The sequence below is a fragment of the Saccoglossus kowalevskii genome, chromosome 5, assembly GCF_978046115.1.
Source record: "Saccoglossus kowalevskii chromosome 5, keSacKowa6.1, whole genome shotgun sequence".
Taxonomy (NCBI): Eukaryota; Metazoa; Hemichordata; class Enteropneusta; family Harrimaniidae; genus Saccoglossus; species Saccoglossus kowalevskii.
Window position 1 is genome coordinate 15,323,672 of NC_140645.1, and position 24,914 is coordinate 15,348,585.

At 32.7% G+C, this 24,914-nt stretch overlaps 1 protein-coding gene across 1 annotated transcript; it reads left to right on the forward strand.

Annotated features, from left to right (window-relative positions):
• The first annotated feature begins 612 nt into the window (after window positions 1-612).
• On the forward strand, window positions 613-23,082 carry LOC146745808 (uncharacterized). The gene is made up of 4 exons (XM_085499147.1): window positions 613-670; window positions 11,737-12,889; window positions 16,844-16,906; window positions 18,301-23,082. The coding sequence occupies exons 2-4, from the start codon at window positions 11,905-11,907 to the stop codon at window positions 18,438-18,440; spliced, it is 1,188 nt and encodes a 395-aa protein (XP_085355273.1). The 5' UTR covers window positions 613-670; window positions 11,737-11,904; the 3' UTR covers window positions 18,441-23,082.
• The last annotated feature ends 1,832 nt before the right edge of the window (window positions 23,083-24,914 follow it).

The following is a 24,914-nucleotide window of genomic DNA, read 5'->3' on the forward strand; positions in this document are numbered from 1 at the left end:
CTTTATTTTAGCTGGAATTAATTTTCGCTGAAAACACTTTTTGGGTGTTTTGAATGGAATTTATTTTCACTGATTTTTGGCGCGTTAAATGTAAAAGATAGGGAAAATGTATATTCACTGGATTTAATTTTCACTGAATCATTCATTCAGTGAAAATTTATTCCAAGCGAAAATAAAGTAGTTTTCTTTTTGGCGTAGCCTCCGAGTCTGTAACGGTTTTGGACTTTGTTCAGTTCATAACATCTTATCTAACAGAAATTTGAAATCGAATTAAAAAAATAAAATACAATAAAGTGAAGTGAAATTCATGTTTGATGTGTCGCCAAACTTATTTTTTTTTATGGTGATCTGTATATAACCTTATAATATAAAGTTGGAGTGCAGGTTTAATGAACACAAAGCCTGAAATGAAACTTCTCTGGATTGGCGACAGTCGATCAGAATTTTCAACTTGTATAACATGTTTATTTATACTCACTATTGTTATCGAAACGTATGATGATTTGGAGGAACTGCCATGGCAACGTATTACTGTTGAATGTTGTTGTGATGAACAACTCACGTATCAAGTTGCGGGAATCCTCCAGGCTAGCATGACGTCACTTCCGCCTACGCAATAAACAGAGCAGAGTAGAGCACGCATACGAGGCTGTGGATCGCTGGATGCGAGGTGAGTAGGTTTCGTCCAATAATTCGGTCAGTTTTCTCACCATTAACTCGTTTATTTAGAGATCTCAGTTGAGTTGGGTGACATAATATGGTCTTACAACGTACATTGTATGAAATTATGGTTATTTTTTTAAGAATATACCGATTTTGAGAGCAGAGTGTCGCTCTCGTTTTCCACTCTTTGTCTTGACGACTGGCTACCGGGGAAAGTTACTTGACTATCAACGAACGCTACAACTTTGCCCGTTTTACTTGATTTAATCACGTATTCTTCAAAGTGAGTATGGAAACTTGCCGGTGTTTTTGGTGTTGACAATTTCAATGTCACTTTTATCATTGTCATCAGTGATTGAATGCCCTTGACACATGAAAGCCAAACTCATAGTACAGTAGATCTGTATCAAACTGAAATCATTTGAAGGTCAGATTTTGTGACCCCAATCCTGTTACTGTATTTATTATTTATATAACAAACAAACAAAAACTAAAAACAATCTAGCGTTTCTTGATTCAAGTTCGGGAATGACCGTTTACAACCACTATATTCTAAGTATAATTGAACCGATTCATTGTTTGACCTGTGTATTTGACGTTCTAGAAAAATAAGGATTGTTTGTTTGTCTCAGCAGTCAGGTTAAAACCCACAACAACAAATGGAACAACAACAAATGAACTTTAGTCACATGGACTGGACTGTTATAGCAACTCGTGATCGCCAATATAATGATAAAATTATCATGTTTGTTGGTAGCTGTATGGTAAGAGATCTAATCTAGCAGCATGTTGTCTATCACTGTTATGTGTGGAATTAAAGTGCCTTAAGTACTACTCCATCCTTCCCAAGCTGTCCAGGAATTTTGTCAACATTTGTTTTCAATTGGTTTGTATATAAACCATTTTTTAAAATCTTTATTGACCATGCACTGTCCTTGGTCAGTCTAATTATGGTTACTACTAGTTTTTATTAGGACCATTTACCTCCATGTTAAGACATTGTGAGTGACAAAGTTGGTGGGATTGTTTACTTGTCAGATTAAAAAGCTTTTAAAGGAGACCTTTGGATTTCCCCATATTATTCTAAATTACTTTGATTGTGATGTTCCTTGTTAGGCATTGGCTGGTTTTTTATGTTTGACCAGACAAACTGAAACATAATCCTAGTCTGGGTCACTATGTACTGGCCCAGTGCTAGTTTAATAGTTTTTATTATGTTATTCTACAGTGGCATCTGGGTTTTCTCTAAAATGTTCAGTAAGAGGTTCATCAACATTGGTGGTAAAGTTTTGTGTTACATTTACGCAGATTTGGGAAAAATATGTGGTAATTTATTTAGGATATAAACAGCTGGATAAATTTAATGCCTGTCACCTTTTAAGAAAAAATTCTTGTTCATTGAGTGTTTTTTCTAGTACATTTTTGTTAAAAATACACTGACAATGTTAATTATTACTAATAATTATGTAAATTAGTAAGATACTATTAAGACTGTTTGGCTGGTGCTACTCGATCACTTTGTAGACATTCGTTGCTAAATTTAAATAATTGTAAAATTTTAATTTAGGCTTCTAAGGATTTGTTTGATTTGATGGTCTAATGCGTTCAGTGACACTTTCACTGCTTCATAATTTTATGATTTTTACTGACTCACACAATTTGTGAATATTAGTTTAAAATATTTTGTCTTTGTGTGAATAATAACAATGCATCAGAGGACCTTATAAAGGCCAATATAACAGCCAATATAACAATATAACATAATATAACAGCCCAAATATATTAAATATATAATATAAAAAAGTTATACAAAAAACTTCACATGTGCTTACTTTAGTTATCAAGGGTATTAATGTGAGCATAATCTTTCCCCTGAAAATTTCAACATAGATTTTCTCAACAGCAAAAGGCCTAGGTGCAGAACATACTGTAAAACGTGTCTTTTTAGCTAGCATGTCATTTTAGCTGATTTAGCTAACCTGTAAATTCGCTAATTCAAGATGTCGCTAATTTAGAATAAAGTATATTCTCGCAATGAGATTGTAGGCATTCTAGCTAAATTAAGATTTTGTTAATTCATGCATAGAACCAAATTCACTAAAATTGCATGTAGCTATTTCAATGTGTTTTACAGTAGACAGAAAAACTAAGCTGCCTCAGGGCAAACCATAAAATTGTAGCTGTTAACTATGGTAAACCGAAAAATATATTTTCGCTGATAAAGTTTGATGAATGAAGAATGTTCATGGGAGAACCTTTTTTGCGCTTTCCCCTAACTAGTAAACTTATCTTTTTTGAAATAGTATATAGTCAATGAGAAGCTGCTTACAAGACTCTACCTGATTGGCTACCCTACCCTAATACTTTACAGTCAGACCAATCAGAAAGCAGCTTATATGTCAACAGGTTTTTATGACATTTAGTGAGTGTGTATTCGAGACATTCTACAGAAATATTTGAATTAATATAATTCTCATAAATAATTCAGGAAATATTGGGTAAAAGCACCAACATTAGATATTGACATATTTTGTGATACTCCATGAGGACAAAAGTTTAATCTGCTTGCATTAACCAATCAATTTGCCAGGATTTTCATTGTATACAATAAAATCAATTATTTAAACTATTTTAATATTTTGAGCTATTTTTCTGGGTTTTAAGTTCAACAAAACAACAAGGTCTTTTGTTATTTTACTTGTTCACATGTGTTTAATTTAGCGGATTTAACTTGTCAGCGAAAAATAGGAAAACTAAAACCCAGTGAATAATTAATGCATTCATAGTAGTATGGGAAAATATAAAATTATAACACTGCCTTATTAAACTGGTATGATATATTGATGATATTACATTTCATTGCAGTCATGCAATTACATTGTGTTCAATATGGGTCCAGCTGTACACCAAATTCAACCCACTCAAAATATTTTGTGTTGATTGCTGGCATGGTGAATACTAGTATGGTGCTTATATAACTGTGAATGTGTTAGTAATTGCTACCAGGTGGGGGGCAGTGTTTTACTTTAAAATACTTTATATAAATATGGAAATAGTTTTTGCAGATAAGTCTTTTTCGGTGTTTTGTATGAAGTTTATGAAAACATTGTTTTTTTTTCTTGAATAGCGTAAACTGATTGTGAACTCTGCTTTAACCATGTTATATCGAGGTGGAATTGATTTTAAAAGAATTTTAGCTTTCAATTTATAAACTGTGTCTATCGTCAGAAAGTATTTACTTACAAACAAAGAGGTGCTAATTTTACAAAATTGACTTGCCACTACCACATGGTGCAACGAGGTCTATTGTTTACAAATTATAATCCATAACAACCGGACAATAGTCCTGGTCGGAAGCTTTTCTGTGGTGGTGCCTAATTTTGAGTGCCGTTAGGGGCCGACCACTGCCGACCAGCGTGGCGAGATCCCAGAATACTGTATTTGTACTATTAGTAGTGTAGTCACTTATGTAAATGACAGGGTTGTGCCCATGGTCACAATAAGACATATTTTAATGATCTAGTATACAATACTGTATTTGCTTTATTAGTAGTGCATACATTTACGTATTATAACAGTGGTGTGTCTGTATTTTAATGATCCAGTTTACTATAAATGCATTTTGTTTGGTTACATGTGCTTCTAACAGAGATGTGCTTCTTAATAGAACAAATACATTATTCATTTGGTTCCACAAAGTCTATGTTGGCTGTTACATGAATTAAAAACTATTGGCACAAAAACACAACTCGTGTTTCTTTAATGTACTAGAATGATGCATGATGTATCAGTTTCTGGAGGATAACATAATTAATATAGATGTATGTACAATGAATAATAGTAAATAAAGGGCATTGAGAAAAACATGCTAAAAATAGTCACATTGATATTAATCATTTATTGCCATAATATTCAAAAATAAATTAAGTATTATATTGTATTAAATAATGCGTTATAGTCAAACCTAACATGTTAAAGGAAATTTCAAATTTTCTGAAAAATATTATTGTTTGAGGTAATTTCTTTGCCGAAGATTGTTTACATCTTTCATTACAGATGCCGTTTTCGGTATTGTACTGAGTGTCTGCATCCTACCATATTAGTAAATGCCAATTCCAAATATGGAATTATTATGCGCCATTTCCAAGAATGTGAACTGTTTCCAAAATGAAGCTTATTGCGAGAAATTTCTACTAATTTTCGCTATCTTGCTCAGCTCTCGGCTTCTTGTGCTGAGCGGTTGGTTCCAAAAGGTGTATGACAATAAAGTTATTATGTGAATACGGCAAAATAAGCACTTGGACAGTACACGGTCGCATTGACTATTGATTTATTCTATACTGTATTGTCTTTTTGTGCATACACTGTACTTGTATTAACCTCATATTTGTAACTATAAAACATCTGGCAGCAAAACAGTAGTATTTTGTCATCTGCTTAAAATACGTTATTTTCGCTTGGAATTAATTTTTGCTGAAAGAATGATTCAGTGAAAATAAAATCAAGCAAATATTCTTGTTTTCCTATATTTTACATTTAACTCGTCAAAAATCGGTGAAGATAAAATTCACCCAAAAAGTCTTTTCAGCGAAAATTAATTCCAGCTAAATAAAGTATTCCACAGTATGAGAACATATTGATGTATTCACAAGTGAAAGTATTAGGAAACATGTTTAAATGTGTTATGGATACACCCTTCAAAGTACAAAAACCACACAAACAGTGTGTCCTCTGACAGGTCTAATTTTGTAGGGATCCTTAGTCAAAATGAAATCCCTAAATTCAAGTTAGGTCAGCTTGTTGACTACTTGGGAGGTTGGTGTATAACAAAAACAATAAATTTGTATGTGACTATATATGTAACTGGAGACACATCCTAGTTGTATCACAGCGAATTTGACTGCGCCATTTCGGCTTAGAGGGTACACAAACCTTTGCAAGTCCAGCCTGACTTGTGGGAGGCGAAGGGAGGGGAGAGGAGGGGAGGGGAGGTGAGGGGGTCTGTTTGATTTAGCAGGTCTGCAGGACATTCTGGCTTATTTGGGTAATGTTGTTATTTATGTCGTCAGTGCCTAGTAATGATGTAATGCAGGTACTAAAAAATAATATTGTGTTTATTGACCTAGTCAGGTCACCATAATAAACATAGTGTTTATTACGATCCAACATTTTATATTACATGTACTTATAAGTCCTCACAAAGATTTTAAATGTCTTAACATTGTTTTTTTAAACACAGTTTTGCCTTTTTTGTTAGGCCTAGTAAAGTCTATACTATATTTTGTGGAGGTCTCAAAAAGGTCTAAAAAATCCAAAATCAATTGTTATGCAAATTAGCAACTTCTTTAAGCATACTCCAAAATGCTTTATTTTCGCTTGGAATCAATTTTCGCTAAAAGAATGATTCAGTGAAAATAATAAAATCTAGCGAATGTGCCTTTTCCTATACTCTACACTCAACTTGTCAAAAATCAGTGAAAATAAAATCCATACAAACACCCAAAATGTTGTTTAAGCGAAAATGAATTCCAGCTAAAATAATGTATTTTATTTTCTGGGAAGCAAGCTAGCTATAATGATAGTGCTGAAGGTAGAATTCTACTGCTATATAATAATAATAATAAGATACAGTCATTTTTGGCAGTTGATAAAATAGAATTTGTTGAAATGAAATGAAACAGGCAAAATTAACATGCTTCTTAAATGTCTTGTTTTCATTTTATATATTCTAACACTGTTTTTTCAGTAAATGTACATTTGATGTAAGCATAATAGTGGTGAATTGTCCTTGAATTATCTAATCATGAAAATTTGATTTTGTCAGATTTGTCATACAGTGCTGTTCCTTGAAATGATTAAAGATTAAAGGAAATAATAAAATGGTTTTAATCTTTTAGTACGAGTATCATGTTTCGCATTTAGCCGTTTCATCAAGTGGTGTTTTAGGATGTTTATGTCTTTCTGTTTCAGCATATTACAAATGCACTTCCATGTATCTCTGCTATTAACATAACTAATTAATACAGAAATATACAGCTAATACAGAATGTAATAATTACAAGTTTATATTCAAATGTGAAAAATAATAAATCTGGTATTTTGTGGCTTCAGAAGGATTGAAATTATAGGCCGGCTTAGGGAGCTTCGGTAGACATGTCGAAAACTGTTGCAAGCAAGTTCGAGTTAATTTTGTGAGTTAGAGAAAAATCATTAATTTTGACCATGACCATCTAAATCTTGTTGGGCTTAAGTATCCTAGTTAATACCCTTCATAATATGATATTGAATGCTTAGACTATTATAAGAATTAGTGAGATACAAATGCATTGAGCATTAAATTGCAGGATTGCAGCAGTGTATCATGGGTAATTACGAACAATATCGGTAAATGGTTTCATCTTTATTAGAATCCTGTTTATTGTATACAGACTACATAGCTCCAGGAAAACATACGAAGCATGTGACAAAAAATACTGCACATGTGCAGTTTACTCTACAAAAGTCAACCAGATGTTTTCCCTTAGTGCATGTCAGAAGTTTGCTGCACTGCATGCTGGGAGTTTATTGTACAGCAAGTTGACAGTAATCTCAGTTGAACTACCAACCTTTGAATAAAAAGGTTACCAGATATGGTAATCTTTTGTGCTAACATATTGAGCTATGTTTAGATGGGCTTCCAGCATTGCCGAAAAAGGTGTATTAGAAGTCGCATCTCTAATATAAGTCGCACCCATTCTTTTTGAACAATTTAGAACCAAACATTTACCATTCCTCATATGTGTAGATGCTCTAATAGAAGCCGCATCCCCTCTGTTGCATTGTATCATTTTAATAGAAGCCGCAGCTTCTAATACAGATTTTACAGTAATCCTTGGGCTGGCAAAAGAATAATCGATGTTGCATTTGGACAGAGGCGAGACCATAACTTGACCCACACAGAATCAAAATCACACACTCTATTGATGAACTTTAAAATATTATTATATAGTCTGTTGATACAAATAATATTATGCAGTCTCTGAAATCGATGCAAATATTGTACATATTTCTTCAGAGTTGGTAGTTTAGGTGTACATGTACATGTAAACAAATCTCCTGGATGCATCCGTGCTGATAAGCGGTACGTGCATGGAAAACACAATTCATTAAATTTCTGAACGTGCAAAGATGTACAACAAAATTGAATTATTGCATTATATTGTTGAAAAATACAAAATTTGGAGAAATAATATAAAGCATAACAAATACTAGCAAATCATCCTTAAAATCTTCTTGAAAGAAACTGGGGCAGATTCTGAGGTTTGGGGGTAATTCCTTATTGCTATTTTCTTTGGATGAGAAAATTTAGTATATGATCTAGTACAAGGTGTTTGTACAAGTGCTCTGAGAAGCAGATATACCAGTATAGTCTATCTTGTGCTGTGTGTGGAAAAATGTGATAGCCTGCTTGATGATTTAGTACTGTTACTGTTATACTGTTATTATTTCACAGAAAATATTAGGGTTATGCAAAGAAAAAAGAATTGTGGTCAGTTTGATTGACTGGTGGATTTTGATTTTAAAATTGTCTGTAAATTTGTGCAGCATTTATTCATGGAAACATCAAAACATAAAACTGGCACACGTATTTTGACTGACACACGTGACGACTGGACACATGTTTATAAATATTTTTTCCGTGCCTATTAATCGGTGAATCTTACTTCATTTTACACCAATTTTTTTTTTTTTTACATCTAATACTGCGGCATTTCACAGAGACCAGATTATATGCTTATTGCTCTTCTATTTATAACACCATGACACGTTTTCAGAAATGTTACCAGCTATACCCACATGTTTATTTGATCATTTGACATTTGGTGCCTTATGCATTGTGATTGGGTTCAGTCTCTGTGCATTTTCAGTGGTAACCTGATACTTTTCATTGCAAAAAAATAATCAGTTAGTGTCAGATATATCTATACTGCTGGACATTTTCGTAATATGATGATTAAAGGCTTTTTGCAGAGATAGAATTTCCATGAAAATTTTAATGTTAAAATGTACTTCACTTCTTTCTAAAAGGGCTGCATCATTTCCCACATTAAATATGCAGGGGTGGAAATGAAGGCTTGTGCAACTGTCCCAGATAGACAGACTTCAGCTGGGATAGGTAAATAAACAAATTGTCTGTCTCTGTCTACAGGTGAATAAAGATATCAAATTTTCACTAACTGGCCGATAAGGTAGTCCCAAGTTGCTGATGTCCAGAAAATTGCTTTTGAAGTTTCTAAGACTTAGAAAATAATGATGAGCCCAGAATTAAAATTTATTTTGAATAATATGTTTAAATCTATCTTGCCAGGGACAGGCACATTATCAATTGAAACAGGCACTTTTATTCACAAACATGGAGAGGAAATTTTTTTTATATTTCCAGCCTTTTAACTAAAAATGGCAGTGTTCTGGACAGCGTGGTGGCTCATTTGCATAACCACATCATCTAATTTACATATTTGATCAAGAAACAATAACTATAAAAATATAAAAACGTTGTATGCCTCCTTATGTTAAAGAATCACTGTGAAAGGGATAAATTTTAGACTTTTGAATTCCTTTTAAACAAGCTAAATGTCAAGTTATGCTCGGAACACACTGTCTTTCTTCATTGGTTAACCAATCACTTATGATACTGTCCTTTACCTGCACCAATCGAAATGGCTTAAACTTTTCACCGTCAGTTCCTTCCAATTCACAATATAGTCTCGTTTAAAGTCAAAAATAACCAAATTTTTTGAGTAAAAACTAAAAAATTGATTCAAATTTTGTCTGTTGGCTCCAAAATTAGGGTTCATTTCCAGAAATATTGAAGAATATAAGAAAAAAGTGCAGAATAAAAATAGTAATAAATAATAAAAATTATTTATTTTTAATAATAAAGATTATTTATTTGATACGGGTTTTGAGAGTGATAATTAAAGCTCTTCTTGATTTTGATTTGGGAGGGTAATAGGAAAGTGGTATGATCACTTGCCTTTGAAAATGGTGTCTGACACATGTGTATTGTGAAACCATTCATTAACACATGAGCCGAAAATTTATTTTAACATCTGCTTGGTTTGGTTAAATTAACAGATTTAATAGCAAAACAAATGAATTGTATACTGTAGAATACTTTATTAGTCCCAGTTCGAACGAAGTCCGAAAACGGGGACTTATAATTCGGTCTCCGTCCGTGCGGAGTCATATCTCAGAATCCCTTGGACCGATTCCGTTCATTCTTTGCATGTGCCTAGTACCTTATGTGGGACATATGCACCTGCAGTGGTTTAGCGATTCGATTCAAAATGGCCGACTAACAGCCATCTTGTTTTTTGAAAATGTTGTATTTTGGACATGCTTTGTCAGTTGTCATTCAAACTTGGTACATAGATTATACATGTTAGGATACATGTTCATGACGATTTATTTCGCAATTGGATCAAAGATGGTCAACTGGCAGGCATCTTGTTTTTTTGTTTTTTTTATGCGGTATCTCTTTATGCGTGGTCTGTCAGTTTTCATTCAAATTTGGCACATACATGTACTTTATACATGTTAGGAAGCATGTCCATGACAATTTGTTTCAAAATCTGGTCAAGGATGGCCGATTGACAGCCATCTGACTTTTTGGCTTACTACTATATTTCCACAATTTATGTACCATTTTCATTCGTATTGGCACATACATCATACATATCAGTGTGTTTCATAATCAGATCAAAGATGGACGAATAACGGCTGTTTTTATTTTTGGCCATATTACTACTTCACGAAACACATGTTTTGATGTAAATAAACAATCTGTTGTATACGCCACTTGGAACTCAAGTTTCAAGGACAGGCTCGCGACAACCCCTCTGCTTTAATATGACGAGCACAAAGAGAACTTTCCAAAATTTAACGGGGACTGTGTATCATTTTCAATGACTTGTTTTAGCTGGAAATAATTTTCGCTGAAAAGGCTTTTTGGGCGTCTTATTTGGAATTTATTTTCACTGATTTTTGATAAGTTGAATGTGAAATATGGGAAAATATTGACTGGATTTTATTTTCTCTGAAGTATCTCTACAGCAAAAATAAATTCCAAGCGAAAATAAAGTATTCTAACAGTATACTGTACTGTAGAAAAATGAATATTGTTTTGGTAATGTCTTCATCAGAAGCTGCTGCTTTTCGATATGCATAATTTAGTAGGAAATGTTACATGTGTACCTGCTTTGTGATCTGTTGTAGCTAGAAGCAATTGACTGAAATATATCAGTTATTCATATTGTAAAGGTGTACGGTGGGGTTAAATATGGCGACTACATTGCTCTAAATTAATTGCAAATTAATCAATAATAATAATAATTTATTGCATCTTTAGAAAGACAAGTTTATGTGAGTACCAGTAAGTAGCAATAACATTTCATGAAAAAGTAAAACATGAATATGAGAAAGCAATGAAAAATAAAAAAAATTAAGTTTACATATTTTGTTTGTTAAAAACAGTGTGAATGTAATGTGCAACATTGATCAATGTACTTAGTCAGCATCAGATATTTAAATTCAATTTTCAGGTAAAATAAAAGCACAATTTTACATTGTATTGACAATTAGGTCAGACTTTTTTTATTCTTTGTTTTTGAGTTTTGTATAAGGCAATTTTTTTGAGGAGGGCGGGAAAAAAAATAAAATTATATTTTTATTTCATTTTTGGCTCCTGTTCATTCGGCGGGTTCGCGAAACAAGGGATAATAAAAGTCTGGCCTTAAAATCAAAAAGCCGTCTCTGTATTGATTTTTGAACATACAGGTTTACACTGGATACAAAACCTAAAAAAACAGAAAAGAAAGTCTTTCCATAAAATATTATGTAGGCTTTAGCATGCAAGTATGTGTGACTATTTACACACTCCTCATTATTCAGTTGGTCCATCAATGTTAGTTTTATCATGTCTTCTTTGTATTTAACTGTTGTGAAATGCAGATATGTGGAACCGTTAGTACCTTCCATGTGCAGATCAAGACATAGTGCAAGAACTAATAATACTTTTATTGTTTGTTGCAGGTAAAGAAAATCAATACTAGAAACGCATTGACCCAATTGACCTATGAGTGATCAATTAGAAAGCTGCCGTCACGAATTGCAATATTGATGTAATTTCCCACTTTTCCCAAGACCTTAAGTTGTAAAGGCCGACATCTGTTTCAGTCTCCATAGTAATAATCTACACAGATGCCGATGGATACAGATGAAACGTTCGTTTCCATTAACTTGGACAGCAACGAGTGTGAACTCTGCCATGTTGATACCGGCGATGCCTTAACCAAGTGCACTTACTGTCTTAGTCAAGTTGTGGATCCTTGCGTGCGGGAAGGTTTCAACAAAATATTACATGTTAATACATACGGACATGCAGAATGCTTTACAAAATGTCACCAGGCCATCCATCAACGAAGCAAAAGTACCACAATCTTACCTGGTGGTAGCGTTGATGTGACTGATCACATCAAAGACGTGATCAATGGAAAAATTCAGTGGCTTATTAACTACGCGAAGAATTCTCAGTTAGATGACGACCGGCCTTTGAAACAACACTTGCAAATTGACTGCAATGAACTGCATGTTCACAGTACACCATGTACAAGAACAACTTCACCAAACCTGAGTCCCGGTTCAACTCCATCTGGATCGCCGAAATTCACTGGCCACCTAAATTGTGAAGACCAGCTTTCAAACGGCAATGAAACTGAGATAAAATCAGACAGTGACTGGGAAGCTTTACAAAACAGCTATGCCAAGTATTTATTTGGTGGTAATGTGCCAAAAGAATGGAAAGACAGTAAAGTAAAAAAAGCTGACAAACTCAAAAAATGTAAAAGTGTTGGGGATCTCCAACGACACGACTGCCAAAATAAAAGTGCCTTAGTAACCGAGAAAGGGGTCTTCACTGATAAACAAATGATCACAATTAAAAGCAATTCATCCATTAAGCGGCGTCCCGGTGGACGGGAAAAGAAACGTACAGTGCAGCTAACAAGGTTAAATAAGGAATGTGATAATAAAACAATGCTGGATCGCGACAATGGCCGAGGAACTCCAAAACGTACATTAAAAACCAGAGAACTTTTTAAGTGCAAAGAGAACAATAACTTGCTAGCAGAAGAAAGTGTTGATGATCCATGTGTGCCAAGACATCAAGGTTTGACCAAACCACAGAGTAAGTATCTAGAATAGCGCCTGAAAGTACTCAGTATTGTGATTATTTGGATAAGTAAAATGACCAGGCCAGGTTTCAGACAGTCACATTTTGGGTGTTTTGAAAGCTGCCTGCTTCAAAGTGATATAGATTACTTCAGTATTGCAACATTGGCTTGAATAATAACAGAAAGAGTGTGAACCATGTTGCGTTTGCCAAAAACTGTGAAAATTACATGTTTACTCCTAAAAGCACAAACCAAATTGCTTTTTACCACACCCTCTAAAAAGAGGACTACTGTACTAATCAATAATAATAATAAAAATAATAGTATTTATTGCATTTTTAAAGATACAGTATTTCTATCAGTACAGTAGCAATAAAAGTATAACAAAGCATAATAATAATAATAATAATAATGAAATAATACAGAACGAGAAAATATTATAATGTTAAGTTTCAAAGTACAATGTGTAATGTGTTAAAAATATGATATTTTTTTTAAAGACTAATAATAATAATAATAATAATAATATTAAAAACTATCAACTACCTATTCTTTCTTGAAAGGCTTTGTAAATAAACTGTGAAACCTACTTAATAATTTTACATTCATCATGATTTTTATGATATGAAACACACATTTTACTCATCTATTTTTATAAAACAACATTTTTATTTTTAGCTCCGCTGTCGACTTTGTCGAGCGGAGCTTATCATATGAGTGATTGTCCGTCGTCGTCGTCCGTCGTCGTCGTCCGTCGTCCGTGTCAATGTTTTACGTTTTCGACTTCTTCTTGAAAACTACAAGCCTGAATGCTTTGATACTTGGTGTATATGTACCTTGGGTAGACCTCTCTTAGGTTTGTTCATTTCATGTTGATATCTTCAATTCTCTAATTTTGGTGAATATTTTTGTCATTTTTGGTAAAAAGTGATATTTTCGACTTCTTGTTAAAAACCGCAAGTATAATTACTTTGATATTACATATATAGGTACTACATGTGGACCTCTCTCAGATTTGTTCATTTTGTAATGATATCTTTAATTCTCTAATTTTGGTGAATATTTTTGTCATTTTTGGTAAAAAGTGATATTTTTGACTTCTTGTTAAAAACCGCAAGTGCAATTGCTTTGATATTACATATATAGGTACTACATGTGGACCTCTCTCAGAATTGTTCATTTTGTAATGATATCTTTAATTCTCTAATTTTGGTGAATATTTTTATCATTTTTGGTAAAAAGTGATATTTTCGACTTCTTGTTAAAAACCGCAAGTCCAATTGCTTTGATACTACATATATAGGTACTACATGTAGACCTCTCTCAGATTTGTTCATTTTGTGATGATATCTTCAATTCTCTAATTTTGGTGAATATTTTTGTAATTTTTGGTAAAAAGTGATATTTTCGACTTCTTGTTAAAAACCACAAGTCCGATTGCTTTGATATTACATATATAGGTACTACATGTGGACCTCTCTCAGATTTGTTCATTTTGTGATGATGTCTTCAATTCTCTAATTTTCGTGAATATTTTTGTAATTTTTAGTAAAAAGTGATATTTTCGACTTCTTGTTAAAAACCAATAGTTCAATTGCTTTGATATTACATATTTAGATACTACATGTAGACCTTTCTCAGATTTGTTCATTTCGTGATGATATCTTGGATTCTATAATTTTGGTGAATATTTATGTCATATTTGGTAAAAAGTGATATTTTCGACTTCTTGTTAAAAACCAAAAGTTCAATTGCTTTGATATTACATATATAGATACTACATGTAGACCTTTCTCAGATTTGTTCATTTCGTGATGATATCTTCAATTCTCTAATTTTGGTGAATATTTTAGTCATTTTTGGTAGAAAGTGATATTTTCGACTTCTTGTTAAAAACTGTAAGTCCGATTGCTTTGATACTATACATATTGTTCATTTTCTGATGATGTCTTCAGTTCTTTAATTGAAATGTGCATTTCTAACAGCGGAGCTATCTCAGCCGATAGGCTGCTTGTTTTAAATTAAGTAAACCTATTGTTGGCCTGGTTAAAAAAACACCCTGGCATGACCTCAACTTGTTTAAATGTCTACATATGAGGGGTGGGCTTATACGCAGGGAGTGGCTTGTGACCGGGGTAAGTATGGTATATAAAATAACATGACATACATGTGTGTACGTGCGTCACTACATCTTGTAACAGCTTGTTACATAGATGTGAAATTGATCGAATTCAGATTAGTATTATAGAGGATTATTTTATTTACAGCATTTTAATTGATTGCACCTCATCTTAACATAAACAACATGGTACTATATAATTGATTGGAGGACCCAGCATATGCGTCAATGTTGCTATGCACGTTGCCAACATTCTATCAATTAATTTGAATTTTAATCTATGAGAAGAACACGTAAGCCAAAAAAGTTGTTTAGATTGATTCCATTACTTTGTATACATTGAATCATTTAATTTCGGTGCTAGTAATGTTTCGGGATTTGATGACATTGATTAAGACAAAACTGAACACAAATCACTGACACTCAGTGTTGTAGGACCTTCAGAGAGATTGTTACTGCTACCAAATTCGTCTCATGAAATTATAGCAGTTTTCTCTTATATTGAGACTCAGCTTTTTAAAATAAATTTTTTTTTTTTTTGGCTCTTTGCCTTTTCTGGAACCTTTTACATCCACAATTTTGCATCAAAAATAGTTATTTGTGGATCAATAAAAAATAATTCTTAATGGTAAATTATAATAAGTATACAAGAAAAAAATAATAGCTCCAATGTATTAAAGCAAGATGTTGACAAAAATATCTAATGAAGACGTGGTACTGATTTAGGAGCGTCATTTTGTGTATTCTATAGACATTTTTTTTTTTTTAAATATAATGAATAAATATTTCAAAATGTCACTAGTTCCGCACAACAAAATCGTTACGTGGTATTATGATGCATTATTCATTCTGAATCCATCAGTTACCCTTATTAAAATCTGAGTTGGCCCTTGTATCTTTGTGTTTTATAAAAAAAAATTCTATTTTGTATTTTTTTTTTGTACATCTTATTTTGTGTGTGCCTTTGCTATTACCAGAACTTAAAAAACAACTAGAAAAAAAATAAATTAAAATCAAATATGATAAAAATAAATAAACACATATTTAAAATTTTCACATTAAAGTTATATGTACACAAAGTACATGGAGCTACTGAAATAAAAGATCAACGCCACATTACACTGTGTCAAACCGAATCAATATCAAAACCTAGTAATAATAACAACTCACTCATATCAGGCATTCATTATTAAAATCTTCTTTTTCAAGGCAGTGAGCTGTGTTTTTTGACATTTTTAGATTTATTATTTTCCAGCACTTTGTACGGGTGGGGGATTTCCAATATAGTGATTACCAGTTTGCATCTGTCTGTCTGTATGGCCGTCTGTCTGTATAGTTATGTTGGGAGCATTATTGCAGACATTGCACACTAGATCTGATCAACATATTTATCATGTCGATTTACAAATATATAACAGAAGTTTTTGTCTTATAAATTGCACTTGGCCTAGCGCCCTCATGCAATTTGCTCTCCTCTGACATGAACTGTGGGTCTATATCTGTAAACCCACATTATCAACAGTGTTTTCTGAACAACAATCACTTATCATAAAAATTGGTTGACAGTATTCGTACTTAACTCCTAAATTGGTTGTAGCATTAGCACTTCCAATCAATATGACCTTGTTTGTATGTACTCTAAATTAGCTGAAATTATTTTTGCTGCAATAACATTTTTGCTCTTTTCTTTGACATTTATTTTCACTGAATTCGATAAGTAGAATGTAAAATATAGGAAGAAGAGTATTTTGATTCATCTAAGTTAAAATAAAGTATTTTACAGAGTATGCATAGTGAGGCTAAAGGGCATGCTATTATAGTTCATTCATTTTATTCTTGTTTTTCACAGTGGAAGAAATTTCAGTAGAAAAGCTGAGAGAAATTGTAAAGACGCTTTCAGATGCTGTAGAAGGTGAGCATTTGTGGCATTAACTATCATTGTTATTTAGTTTTCACTTTTTCCGGATTTTGAGCAAATTAACTGGATGTTTAAACTCACAGATTTGTAATGTTCACTTGGTTTTAATGCTAGGAAATGTTACTTAACAGGATTTGCATTGTATGATATTTAGTATCATTATTTAGTTAATGCATACAGACGATAAAAATTAATTGGACATCAAAATAAACTGATAATGAAGACTGCTGTATTCCTATAATATTTTCTTGGAACATTGCAATATTCCTTTGAACATTCTGAACAAGTTTTGTTTTGACTTTGCCTACAATAGTTGAAAATTTACCTATTAAAAGTTGCACTATATTTGATAACGGAGTTCAAATTTGAAATGAAATTGTAATGATTTTGATACTTCTTGCAAATTCTAAACCCATATACAGTATTTGTTGAATTAAAAGCACATGAAATGAATGAAAGTGCATGTAAGCCAAGAGTTGCATTTATTGTATATTGGATTATCAAATTCTGACTTATTTTGAACATTGAAACACTTTTGCTATATACGTAAGTGAAGGCTTCTAATAGAGCCACTCTGTTATCCTATTTGGAAATAGTTTTGTCCACTCGCTGTGTTTGAATTTGCGCGGTTTTCATTGCGCTTCATTTATAGATTGTCTACTCGTCAGGTTAAAAAAATTTGTCTGCGAGTTGTAAAAACTGCGACGTCATATGCCTAGCTTGCATATGTTGTCTATCAACCGGATGGCATAGGCTAAGGAGGTGGATCACCATCTGCAGCTTGATTTAAAAAATATCGATGAACATTTGGAATATGGGCAAGATTTGTCAAACAATGTTTCATGTTATTCAGTTATATATACAGCCATAGTAGTTTTATTCTCAACGTGTTGGGAAAATGAAAAATTGTAAAACCAAGTGTATATTGTACATGATTTCCTTATCGTAATGTTCACCTCAGAACGTCTCTTTTGAACTCTAGAAGCATTGAGAATCAAAATTCTGAAGTTCAAAAAAAAAAAACACCGCTATTATGTTTTAAGAGATATTGCAATGTTCCAAGTGAAATTAATAAAGAGTTGACGGTTTTCATGATTAGTTTATTTCATTACCTACTGCTGCTGCTGTAAAATCAAGTCTTTACCTACATCTGCCTCGGAACCGGAATATGCTAATTATTTTCTTCAGAAAAGACCAATCTGATCTAAATGCCTTGTATATATGAGTTTTTATACCGCATTACAATATGTGAAAAACTTGTATGCAGCAAATAAAACCATAAAAATAGTCATGAATGAATAATGATATGTATGTAACAATAATTAAATATAGAGCCGCTATCTACATCAGATTGTATAAATATTTGTATATATTTTGTTTTTATTTAGGAGCGTCATCCAAACTGGTGACAATTCTTCAAGAAAGGGATTCCCTTCAACATGAGGTCGGTGTCCGCCATGCAACGATTGCCAAATTGGTTAAGATGAAGCAACAAACACTGCAAGAAAAATGTGTGCTCAAGACGTGATAAGTTTACCAGTTGGTGCCTGTAAAACTGAACAGTCTCACCGATCAGCCTTCTATAACCATTGCTATTCTACCATATAGTGACTGCCTTGGAGGTGTATTTCAAGGTGTATTTCAAGTATCGTTTTTTATAAATAGACCCTTCATAAAACTTGTCCCAAAACGTGGTTGCTTTATTATTAAAATGTAGAATCAAATATTATTATTATTTATATACTATCAAAATTTGGACCAATTTTTCACGAACAATATCGTATTTGCTCTTTATTGCAAATGCGCTTTTTAAATTGGTGCTTTTTTTTCTCTCGAATGAGAATATAAAAATGCGATTTTTGGAGTATGTTCAGATTGGAAGGTGGGCTTCTAACAGGGCAAATACGGTGTGCTTAGTGGTGACCAATCCTGCTATTTACTGAGTAACCATACTCAGTGCTGGAAAAATACAAATATTCAATATAAGGTGAAAAAAACTAATTTTTGTTTTTGTCCCAGTGGGAATTAAGCAGTTGTAATTTTTTTTAATAATCATTAAGAGAAGACGTGTTTATTAAAAAATGCTTTTAAGAACGTACATTAAAAGTTGATTTTGATCGACAAACATCTTTTGAAAACAGAAAAAAAACTTGTCCCCATTTTAGTACCGGTATGTGTGTTCATCAATATGTAAAATTGAAAAAAAAAGGATATTTAGAACTATCGGATTTTACCTTTACTGTAAAGCTTTATTTTCTCTATACTAATTCACACAGACTATAATCAGTGTGAATGCATTATAAAAAGCGATGATCGCCTTGCAGCTGGTGTTAAAAATAATTTCATTCTACCTGTACATGTGTTGTATATGGTAGCACAGAACCTATTTTGGACGCAACCAAGACTTTTAGGCAATGGAAAATGTTGTCATTTTGGTGAATAGGTAAAAATTGTAATAATTTTGATGGAAAAGATGAAAAAAATATATTGTTTTCAAAGGGTTAAATATCTGCCAGTTTCTTTGTGGAAACTTTAATTTACATTATGTTATTTAATTCTAACAACTTCACTAAGTTGAATAATACAATCTGTTATACAGTTATCACCTTGTTTAAACATTAATTTACATATGTTATTCAATTCTAACAACTACACTAAGTTGAATAATACAATCTGTTATACCGGTATCACCTTGTTTAAAAAAAAATATATATTATTTTATTAAACATGTAAACGGGCATGAACTTCATGGGGGCATTGATGTCTAACACATTTGCCTTGGTGTTCTTTGATATTTCTTTTTCATCGATGCCAAGGCAATTTTATCAGTTTTAGCCTTAAAAATTTGTTCCCATGAACTGCGAATTCAAACCCTGAACATGTGATTGTTTTTATGTGATAGTTCATCTACGATAATAACCTAACTTTTTATCAGACTAGTTGAGTTACCGTAATCTATATGTGTGTTTTAAAGTACTAGGATAAAAAAGAACTACACAGTTCGCAGTAAAAATGTGTTTACTAATGTCTTATTAGAAGTTTTTAAGAGAATATTATTTTTCTAACATTTAAATGTTGTGCTGAAATAAGAAAAATATGTATTTTTTTTTGTCTATTTTGTCTACTGATATAGATGTATACATGTATTTATGGATTGTGTGATTTGTTTCCCCTCATAACAAATGGTATCACCCATCAATACTGTAGATTAATTTAGTTTCATTTGAAATTTTATTTTCTCTATTTTTAAAAAGTGTAAATCAGAAAGAATAAAATCAATTGGACAAACTTAGGAAGGGTAATTTGAAACAACAAATGTATTTTATTTGGCCTTATAACAGTAAAAGTAAATTACTTCCTCAACTCAATAGTTGTTTTTATTGAAAATTAATTCCAGTGATGGTTGGGAATTGGCGGCAATAATACCATTTTACGTGCCTATCTCGAGAAAAATAAGTTTTTATAAAATATAAATTTCTATTGAAAGCAAATAGTGAAGGTTTGCTATATTTTAAATGGTTGTGAGTTTAATTTTTTTTCTGTTATCTATGTATCTCCTCAAATAAGTAGAAATGAATAGTTGTAAGGAGATGTATATGGCTGCTAAGATTGTTGTGAGTGCAATGCCAATATGACTTATTTTTCCCCGCAATAGTTGCTCCATTCTCTCCTACCATCTCATCTAGTGTTCTAAATACTATTGTATCATAGGTCATTTGAATGTGAAAACATGTCCCGTATCCATCTCGCTCTCAAAGAGATCTTACTTTGCAGCCATTTTTGCATTTATCTTCCTGCTTATGTGCTAATCACATGTTGAATTTTAACACGCATGTATTTGCTTGTTAGATTGCAAAAAGACGCAAGTCATGACCTTTCAAATTTTATCAGTGAATTTATGTAATAAAAAGCATAGCATAAAATGCAGCATAACCTTTTCACCACCAGACTTTCTCGCCCAAATTTTCTCCACTTTTTTTTTATATTTTTTCAATATTTCTGGTGATGAACCCTAATTTTGGAGCCAACAGGCAGAATTTGAGTCAATTTTTAGTTTTTACTCAAACAAATTTGGCTAATTTTATCAAAAACTATACAAATGGAACTATTTTGTGAATACATGATGAAAAGAGAGAACTGGTAATGAAAAGATTAATTGTCTTTGGCAGCCATATTGGAATGAAGTAATGTCAATATCTAGCATCCTAACTTTCCCAATCCACACTGCATGGAGAAGTTATTTTTTTTATTCGTAATTGTAATTTTAAAACTAAGTATACTATGTGTTTTAATGGTGCTAATATTTCTGAAATGCTGTTCATACAAAGTTATATTTGAAATTCAGATCTTTGATATCTTACTATAATAGAAGCAGCTTAGATTATATTATGTGTACAATATATTTATGAAAAGCATACCGGTATTAAATGTTCGTTACAGTAAAAATGTTGAAAACTTTCATTGGGATTTAACATCTCTATTTTCATACATTCATTGGATTTTGATATCACATTGAAACAGTAAAACAAGTTCTATTGTAATTGGACATATACTGTGAAATACTTTACTTTAGCTGGAATTAATTTTCACTGAAAAGGCTTTTTGCGTGTTTTGTATGGAATTTATTTTCACTGATTTTTGATAAGTTGAATATGAGATAGAAAAAAAAAAAGTATATTTGTTGGATTATATTTTCACTGAAGCATCCATTCAGCGAAAATAGCCAAAAAAAAAATTCCAGGCAAAAATAGAGTATGGTATTCTACAGTAGATTTATTTTAGCGTATTTCACTGAAAATATCAAGATTAGAAGTGAGTGAGTAATTAAGTTTGTTGTATTTTATCTGTCTTTTTGGATTAGCATTTGACATGTATTTTTAAGTGTTATAGTACCTCATCCTAGAGAATACTGTTTTTGCTTCTTTTGAATTATTTACTTTATTTGGTGTTTATGTAATGTCTTGGCATCGACTCAAAAGTTTTTGGTTGTTTCACCTACAATACAGCCATAAAAATTACTTTTTAGATTATATGCAGCTTTATTGAAAATGCTGGAGTCAAGTTTTGACAAATTTTAAACAAATTCAAAAAGCGAGTATTTACAAACTCTGACTGAACAAATTTGTAGGAAAATGGTTTTAGGAATATAAAGCAAAGACAAAGTTGGTCAAAATTTTATTTATTGATGTTTCTAGGTCTATGTTTTAATTTACTGTTGCAAGTTTTGCAAAATACCTGTACCCCATCCTTAAAATTGTGACCAAATATACTTCAATGTAGCCTGAACTTATCTGTTTGAGTTATTGTGCCCTCAATGGCAGACTCTGGTAGAAAGTAGGTTCAACTGTGAGGGCGCACTAACACATACAAGTTATGCCAGCATTTAATACTTTCTGGTATTTTTTTTTTAAAAGAAAGAACAATGCTTTAACGAAAAGGAACAAAATTTAATAATTGTGAAAGTGTTATTCTCATTTTTTTTTTCAAATCACTGTCAGCAATAAATCTTTTTAGCAAACAAATTTCTGAGATATGACAATATATAATAACATGGATTTTGATCAAAATTAGCACATTGTTTATGTTTACAATCAGGGAGTTTGTGAGTGCTATTGTGACTGGATTGATGACTGATTCGGGACACAAATAAATGACTTGATTCATACAGCAGGTGATTAGTTACAAATTTCAAAGAAAATTTCATCTCTTAGTTACTACTGTTGCTAAGCAGACTGTGCAGCTGTTTTCTTTTTACAAAATGATTTCATGTGTAGCATTCTGACAAAGAAAAATAAAACAAATGTCCTGCTCATTCTGAAACTGTTAAAACAAAATATTAACATTTGAAGATGAGCTGCTCTGACACAAGTGGTAGAAAATGCAAATCCAGTGGACTTAAGTGTAATATCAGTTATTTGGCTAAACTAATGCATACATACATGCCTGCCTGCCTGAATGAACTTACCAATGACATCTTGTAATTGTATGCCATTATTATGGCAAATTGGTGGAAATCAAGTCAAGCTAAGCCAGTGAGCATACATGCACAACTCCCTGATAAAATATATGCTTTTTAGCACAAAGAACTACACTCTGTATTTTATATTTCACACATGTTTGTAATACCATCTCATTTACATCTTAATAAAAAGGAGCATGATGCGATTGTATGGCATTTTGTTATTATTGTCAAGCCCCAAATGCAAACACCTGGCAAGGCAATGTTGATGTGATTGTATAGCATTTGGTTTTTATTGTAAGCCCCAAATACAAACGCCTGGCAAGGTGATGTTGATGTGATTGTATAGCATTTTGTTTTTATTGTTAAGCCCCAAATGCCAACGCCTGGCAAGGTAATGTTGATGTGATTGTATGACATTTGGTTTTTATTGTAAGCCCCAAATGCAAACACCTGGCAAGGCAATGTTGATGTGATTGTATAGCATTTGGTTTTTATTGTAAGCCCCAAATACAAACGCCTGGCAAGGTGATGTTGATGTGATTGTATAGCATTTTGTTTTTATTGTTAAGCCCCAAATGCCAACGCCTGGCTAGGTAATGTTGATGTGATTGTATGACATTTGGTTTTTATTGTAAGCCCCAAATACAAACACCTGGCAAGGTAATGTTGATGTGATTGTATGGCATTTGGTTTTATTGTAAGCCCCAAATGCAAACGCCTGGCAAGGCAATGTTGATGTGATTGTATGGCATTTGGTTTTTATTGTAAGCCCCAAATACAAACACCTGGCAAGGTAATGTTGATGTGATTGTATGGCATTTGGTTTTATTGTAAGCCCCAAATGCAAACGCCTGGCAAGGCAATGTTGATGTGATTGTATGGCATTTTGTTTTTATTGTAAGCCCCAAATGCAAACGCCTGGCAAGGTAATGTTGATGTGATTGTATGACATTTGGTTTTTATTGTAAGCCCCAAATACAAACACCTGGCAAGGTAATGTTGATGTGATTGTATGGCATTTGGTTTTATTGTAAGCCCCAAATGCAAACGCCTGGCAAGGCAATGTTGATGTGATTGTATGGCATTTTGTTTTTATTGTAAGCCCCAAATACAAACACCTGGCAAGGTGATGTTGATGTGATTGTATAGCATTTTGTTTTTATTGTAAGCGCAAAATGCAAACGCCTGGCAAGGTAATGTTGATGTGATTGTATGGCATTTGGTTTTATTGTAAGCCCCAAATGCAAACGCCTGGCAAGGTAATGTTGATGTGATTGTATGGCATTTGGTTTTTATTGTAAGCCCCAAATACAAACACCTGGCAAGGTAATGTTGATGTGATTGTATGGCATTTGGTTTTTATTGTAAGCCCCAAATGCAAACGCCTGGCAAGGTAATGTTGATGTGATTGTATGGCATTTGGTTTTATTGTAAGCCCCAAATGCAAACACCTGGCAAGGTAATGTTGATGTGATTGTATAGCATTTTGTTTTTATTGTTAAGTCCCAAATGCAAACACCTGGCAAGGTAATGTTGATGTGATTGTATGGCATTCGGTTTTTATTGTAAGCCCCAAATGCAAACGCCTGGCAAGGTAATGTTGATGTGATTGTATAGCATTTGGTTTTATTGTAAGCCCCAAATACAAACGCCTGGCAAGGTAATGTTGATGTGATTGTATGGCATTTGGTTTTATTGTAAGCCCCAAATGCAAACGCCTGGCAAGGCAAGGCAATGTTGATGTGATTGTATAGCATTTTGTTTTTATTGTAAGCCCCAAATGCAAACGCCTGGCAAGGTAATGTTGATGTGATTGTATGGCATTTGGTTTTATTGTAAGCCCCAAATGCAAACGCCTGGCAAGGCAAGGCAATGTTGATGTGATTGTATAGCATTTTGTTTTTATTGTAAGCCCCAAATGCAAACGCCTGGCAAGGTAATGTTGATGTGATTGTATAGCATTTTGTTTTTATTGTAAGCCCCAAATGCAAACGCCTGGCAAGGTAATGTTGATGTGATTGTATAGCATTTGGTTTTATT

Excerpts from the sequence above, each read along its gene's own strand:
- LOC146745808 (XM_085499147.1), top strand. The coding sequence starts at position 11,905 with ATGCCGATGGATACAGATGAAACGTTCGTTTCCATTAACTTGGACAGC. Across the intron at positions 12,890-16,843 it reads AGGTTTGACCAAACCACAGA|TGGAAGAAATTTCAGTAGAA; the intron begins GTAAGTATCTAG and ends TGTTTTTCACAG. Across the intron at positions 16,907-18,300 it reads GCTTTCAGATGCTGTAGAAG|GAGCGTCATCCAAACTGGTG; the intron begins GTGAGCATTTGT and ends GTTTTTATTTAG.